The sequence below is a fragment of the Labrus bergylta genome, unplaced genomic scaffold (assembly GCF_963930695.1).
Source record: "Labrus bergylta unplaced genomic scaffold, fLabBer1.1 SCAFFOLD_117, whole genome shotgun sequence".
Classification (NCBI taxonomy): Eukaryota; Metazoa; Chordata; class Actinopteri; order Labriformes; family Labridae; genus Labrus; species Labrus bergylta.
In genome coordinates this window covers 22,501-28,858 of record NW_027077298.1, presented here as the reverse complement: position 1 = coordinate 28,858, position 6,358 = coordinate 22,501, and the positions used below count along the sequence as shown (strand labels likewise).

General features: G+C 41.6%; 1 protein-coding gene and 1 long non-coding RNA gene across 2 annotated transcripts in view; one reads left to right on the top strand and one right to left on the bottom strand.

Moving 5' to 3' along the window:
• Positions 1-2,301: 2,301 nt before the first annotated feature.
• On the bottom strand, positions 2,302-4,634 carry LOC136178467 (uncharacterized). Its single transcript, XR_010665887.1, has 4 exons — positions 4,496-4,634; positions 3,147-3,254; positions 2,919-2,968; positions 2,302-2,571 (listed from the first exon to the last, which is right to left on the bottom strand). It is a non-coding gene; the product is annotated as an uncharacterized lncRNA (long non-coding RNA).
• Positions 4,635-4,694: 60 nt separating this feature from the next.
• fam174c (family with sequence similarity 174 member C) overlaps positions 4,695-6,358 on the top strand; it is a 20,752-nt gene continuing 19,088 nt past the window's right edge. Inside the window, exon 1 of the mRNA XM_020659178.3 lies at positions 4,695-4,984. Within this exon, the coding sequence (XP_020514834.1) occupies positions 4,695-4,984 (290 nt within the window). The remainder of the gene's footprint in view (positions 4,985-6,358) is intronic.

The following is a 6,358-nucleotide window of genomic DNA, read 5'->3' as shown; positions in this document are numbered from 1 at the left end:
GGTTTGTGAGGAGGTTCCTGGTTTGAATCCCCGTCTAACGGGAGCTTCTCTGTGAGGAGGTTCCTGGTTTGAATCCCCGTCTGTCGGGAGTCTCTCTGTGAGGAGGTTCCTGGTTTGAATCCCCGTCTGACGGGAGCCTCTCTGTGAGGAGGTTCCTGGTTTGAGTCCCCGTCTGACGGGAGCCTCTCTGTGAGGAGGTTCCTGGCTTGAATCCCCATCTGTCTGGAGTCTCTCTGTGAGGAGATTCCTCATTTCACTTTAGCAAACTCTCAGACAGCTCAGCTGACGAGTCCAAAGTCATATCCACCTTATGACATCACACATTGACCTTTGTTACCGTTCCTTTGAGCTGTTTGACCTCACCTCGGGATTCCTAGCCACTTCCTGTTTCTGGACTTAACTCCATGTTCTAACCTTCCAACTACAGGAAGGGCCTTACTTTTTTTCAAAATAAAAGCACACAGTAAGTAAAGTACTCTCAGCATGGGACAGCACAACAAGTTTTATTTTGAAATGTGAAATAATGGAATATCAAACATGCCATTAATAAATATTAAAATTTTAATGGTTTGACAACCCTCGTGAAAATCAGGGGGCTCGGCAGTAGCTCAGTCTATAGCGACATGTTGGGAACTGGAGGTCCAAGTCCTGGTGTAGACCTGGAAGTTGGTCTGATAGCTTGAGAGGTCATGGCGACTTCCTAAGCACTGCCGAGGTGCCATTGAGCAAGGCACTGAACCCCCACCAGCTCAGGAGCCCTCACTCTGATGTCTCTCTGTTAGTGCATGTGTCTGCGTTTCATATGGACGCTAATAACATAATTATTTGAATTTGAACAGCCACTGAATGTTAAATACTGTAATAAAAACACCACTGAATTCATAGCATTGAATTATTTTACTTTGAAAACCATGTCTCTGAATTTATTTGTCCTGAATTCACCTTTTTAAAATTCAGATCCAAAAATTCAAGTTTCATTATTCAGCGACAAAAAGATTGAGGTTGCTCAAATTCGATTTGTCAAATTCAGTTCTAAAAATACAACTTGAAAAAATTCAAAATCAAACATCAGTCACATTCAACTGGTCAAATTCAGACCCAAAAATTCAAGTTGAAAAATTCAGATCGCAACATCTGCGTTACCCAGGACAGGATCGGCAACCGAGCCTGAATGCAATCGAACAAACTTTGGCCTATCAGAGCGCGGCCTGTTAGTCATGTGATCCACGCAAGAAGCGGATCTTCAAAGAAATTTGAAAACTTAACCCATAATTTACGTGCTTTCGGCGTAACTGGGCTGCGTAAGTCATCAGGGCAGTACGCTAAGTAGGCGGGACGTGTTACCAGGGCTCCTCCCCCGGACCCTACTGCGCAGACTCTGGCTCCAAATGACGTCACAATCGCAAGATGGAAGCGCCCATTAGGGGCGTATTTTGGCTTCAAGAACGTTGAGTGGGAACAGCTATAGTGCGCACAGATTTAAATCATGTGTCACTTAACATAAGCGTCCTGCTTGTTGTTCAGGTGAGATAACCTATGTCTGGTATCTGTCCTTTTAAACGAGTGGTTCTTCAGTGAAACTCTGCAAGTCATTGGTCTGTAATGTAACAAAAACTCATTCTAGGTTGAGATTGAATGTCTGCCTTACCTGTTTGACTTCACCCAATAAAAAAAGAAAACACAGGGTTCATGATTCACTTTGGATATCTCCATCTTACTGAAATTAATATTCAAATCATGTCACCAGGAAATATTGGAGGGAGTGAATGGAGCAACCATTTTCTTGGCTTTTCTTCAGTTCTTTAAATATCTTTGTTTGTGTGTAGAGGACTCGGGCATTCTGGTTGTTTAAGGTCAGCTTGCTTCCCTATTGGCTATTGCTCTATTCCAAGTGACTATTCACAGAGTCCGTGCTCGGCAGTCCTCGGTGTTCTCCCCACACAACAGGACTTATTATATAATATAATATAATATTGAACACGTTTAATATTAACAATTTCAAATCGGGACGGCCCTTATCATCGTCCGAGCAGATCAGAGGTTAAAATCACTCTTAACACACCTCACACCACAGGAGAACCTGGCAAGATAATCTTTGGATCATCAGATAGTCGGGCCTTTGCTGACTTTGGTCAGAACGGGGGAATCTGGCCTAAAGTCGGCCTGATTATCTTGTAGTGTGTACCCTGTTTAAGCTAACAGACGAGCTCAGCTTGTCACAGCCGGCTCGTCTGAGATAAATGGCCTTCAAACTTATTTAATATTAAACATTTAAAGCCAATAAGCATAGCAAGATACGTATGAGATTCCATTTCCATTTATTCAATCACAGACTTGTCAAACAGTCTGGCATGTTGTGCTGCTGTTTTCAAGAGTTAATAACTGAAGAGAAGAAGACCATCGAGAGAGGACAGGAAACACTCAGGGGACGAGTCCTCCGCGTTGTCGGGGGACGAGTCCTCCGCGTTGTCGGGGGACGAGAGTCCTCCGCGTTGTCGGGGGACGAGTCCTCCGCGTTGTCGGGGGACGAGTCCTCCATGTTGCTGATGGATCTGAATCTGAGAGCATCTTCTGTAATAAAGAAAAACAATCACAGAGTTAAATGTAAAGTATAATGAATTTTACTGTGATGTTTCTGTCTCAGACCTGAAATCAGATCTGTCCTCAGGTTCTGCTAAACTTCAGTTTACTTTAAAGACAGGAGAACTATTAAAGAGGAAAAACTAAATATATAATAAGACATGATGAATCCAATAATATGATCAGCTTTATGAATTTATGTTTGAAGACAAAAGTGTTCCTGCCACTTTCTATTGAAGATTATTGTAAACTGTCATCACATGGGCCAGCCTGATGAATTAAACTAATGTTAAATATTCTCATATAATCAGAAAGCCAGTTTGTGTGCAGAACCTCACCGGAGCTGGAATCAGAGTCTGGACTGCTGTTTCCTTTGAGCACTGATTTCCTTGAAGACAGAGAGAAGAACAATTTAAACATGAACTTCTTGTAGAACCATAGAGGCTGTTTAATCTTCTGCTAGTCTTCCTTACATTTTAAGAAGGATTATAAATTGTTACTAAAATTACTTTGATGCTGATAGCGGTTACAATAACACGGTCCAATCATATGAGAGATCATTTTACCTTTGAGTCCTATGTGAAGGCGTTCTCTTCAGAATCAGCACTGCAAAGACAAGATGATGGCGTCCACCTTCACAAGCTGCTGCTTCAGTCTGGCTGCATCATGGTCTCCTACAGGAACACCACAGAAATACAATCAAAGTACTTCACTGTATTTATCAGAGGATGTACTGTATGCAAAGTAGAATTTTTGTTTTGCTATAATTCCTCAAAAAGATTTGAGACTGCTTTGTTTTTTGAGAGGTTAAAATTTAAGTCTAAAACTAAAAAGTTATAACAGACAAAAATGATAATGAAATGTCCAAAAGAGCATTTTAAATAGAAATGAATCTAGTTGAACACAAATAGTGTTAAAAACAGGAAAGATGTTATATAACATGAATCACATAATCATGGAGCAAAGCAAGAAGAGTATAAGAGAGTACAAATTCTGAATAAGCTGAACTAAAGTCACAACAAATCAACTGTAAACTATGGAATTGACTCCTGGTAGTGTGCTGAAGTCTTAAATATTAACTAAAGTAAATTAACTCTAAACCTGTTGAAGTCTTAAATATTAACTAAAGTAAATTAACTCTAAACCTGTTGAAGTCTTAAATATGAACTAAAGTAAATTAACTCTAAACCTGTTGAAGTCTTAAATATGAACTAAAGTAAATTAACTCTAAACCTGTTGAAGTCTTAAATATTAACTAAAGTAAATTAACTCTAAACCTGTTGAAGTCTTAAATATTAACTAAAGTAAATTAACTCTAAACCTGTTGAAGTCTTAAATATTAACTAAAGTAAATTAACTCTAAACCTGTTGAAGTCTTAAATATTAACTAAAGTAAATTAACTCTAAACCTGTTGAAGTCTTAAATATTAACTAAAGTAAATTAACTCTAAACCTGTTGAAGTCTTAAATATTAACTAAAGTAAATTAACTCTAAACCTGTTGAAGTCTTAAATATTAACTAAAGTAAATTAACTCTAAACCTGCTGAAGTCTTAAATATTAACTAAAGTAAATTAACTCTAAACCTGTTGAAGTCTTAAATATGAACTAAAGTAAATTAACTCTAAACCTGTTGAAGTCTTAAATATGAACTAAAGTAAATTAACTCTAAACCTGTTGAAGTCTTAAATATGAACTAAAACAGAAACCACACCACTTGGGTGGATTCACTCCCCTCCTACACCGTTTTTAAGTTCTGGTACTTTTACACCGTTTAATAAATAAAATAATAATAATAATCCTAAAGTGAGGAACATTTGAACTTCCTTAAACTGCACACCGTGATGTGTTTTATTTTAGACCCTCCGTGAAGTCTTGCAGGTTTCGGGCTGCTGTGATTGGTTGGCAGGCTCTACCTGTGATCCTGCGAGTCAAACTGAGGGGTCACATGGCGCAGTGTTTTGTGACGTCATCAGTAGGTGGATATGAACTTCCTACTTTAGGCTCACTTTATGTCAACAAAGCAGCGGAGTCTGACGTGGACCTAAAACCCGGACTCTGGTTTCCGCTCCTGTTCCGGTAAAAGTCTTTTGTTTTTTTCTTTGTACCGTTAAAATGACTTTTCACGGACTCCTCTCGGCGGTTCTGGTTCCGGTTTGTTGGCTGTTGGTGTCCGTGGCGGAGGATGTGCCCGAGCTCGTCGCACTCACCGCCGGCACCGCGGCGTCCCGACCCGCGGTGACCAACTCCAGCCGGGTGAACTCTACGGAGAGCGGCGGCGGGCGGGGCGGCCCCAGGGGGCTCAACGGCCTGAACGTGGACAGCTCCATGATCCAGCGGGCCCTGTACGTCCTCATCGGCATCACTATGATCGGAGTCCTCTACTTCCTCATCCGAGCCGTGCGGTGAGTTCACATATGTCGGGGTTTAGTGAGTCACTGGATGTTCTTTAACTAAACACATCCGGCCTCCTCTTCAACTTTTCTCCGGTGATTTCTAAAAGTTAGAACATATTTAAAAAGCTGCCGATAACAGAAGGAGGCTAAATCGCTGTTTTTGTGAATGGGGTTTGGTGAAGCGTCTGTGCTCATATATGAAAACAGCTGAACTCAACACTTTTATAAAGATAAAATCAGTTTTAGACACAGCTTCGACCTGGAAAAGAGTCAAAATAAAGAATATGAATCATGTGAGTAACCAGTGACTCACAGAAGCAAAGAATATGACGGATTAGTTGACGCCACGCCAAACCTGGTTAATAAATCCATCAATTTAAGACTTTCTCTGGAACCAGCAGATGAATGTGTGATGTAATCGATTATTTTTCACCTCTTACTCTTTCATGGCGTCTCAAACTTTGATTCGGCCTGGATCTCACACCCATACAAGGGTTGTTTGTGAAGTGTTTGACTTTACTAACTCCCACACCAGTTGTTTTGCAGAAGGTTGTGCTTCCCGCGGTGGTTACTGGTGGTGACAGTAACCACAGTAACCACAGTAACCACAGTAACCACAGAGCAGCTCTGGTGGTGACAGTAACCACAGTAACCACAGTAACCACAGAGCAGCTCTGGTGGTGACAGTAACCACAGTAACCACAGTAACCACAGTAACCACAGAGCAGCTCTGGTGGTGACAGTAACCACAGTAACCACAGTAACCACAGAGCAGCTCTGGTGGTGACACATGATGATCTCTGTCCCTTCAGTGTGTGTAGAGATGCTGCTTGTTAAAGAAGCTGTAGCTGTTTGGGCTTCATGGGGCCGATACTGATACTGATACTGATATCTAAGTCCGTCCTGTAGAGAGAGATGAAGATGTAAACATGTTATTATGTTGAACCCTCAGTTAGAATCAGTTAGAATGAAGACAAGATGGTCACTCAGCTGTAAACTGAGCATGAACGTGCATCACTGCCTAACACTCCTATAGCGCCCCCTGCTGGTGACAGAACTGATAGTGTAACACTCAAACTAAACTGTTTGACTGGTGAATACATCGAGTAATATCGAAATCAGTCGACACTGATCGTCACAGGACGCTGATGTTATGGTCAGAGTGATTCATCGTGGAGCTCTGTTTCTGAACGGAGTTTGATGTGGCGCCGTCAGGGTGGAGAGGGTGGAGCGTTGATGATGTCACTCTGAACTCCTTCATGAGGAAATCATAGAAGCACGGCACGGCGTCCCTCACCTGTACACGCCGTCCCTCACCTGTACACGCCGTCCCTCACCTGTACACGCCGTCCCTCACCTGTACACGCCGTCCCTCACCTGTAC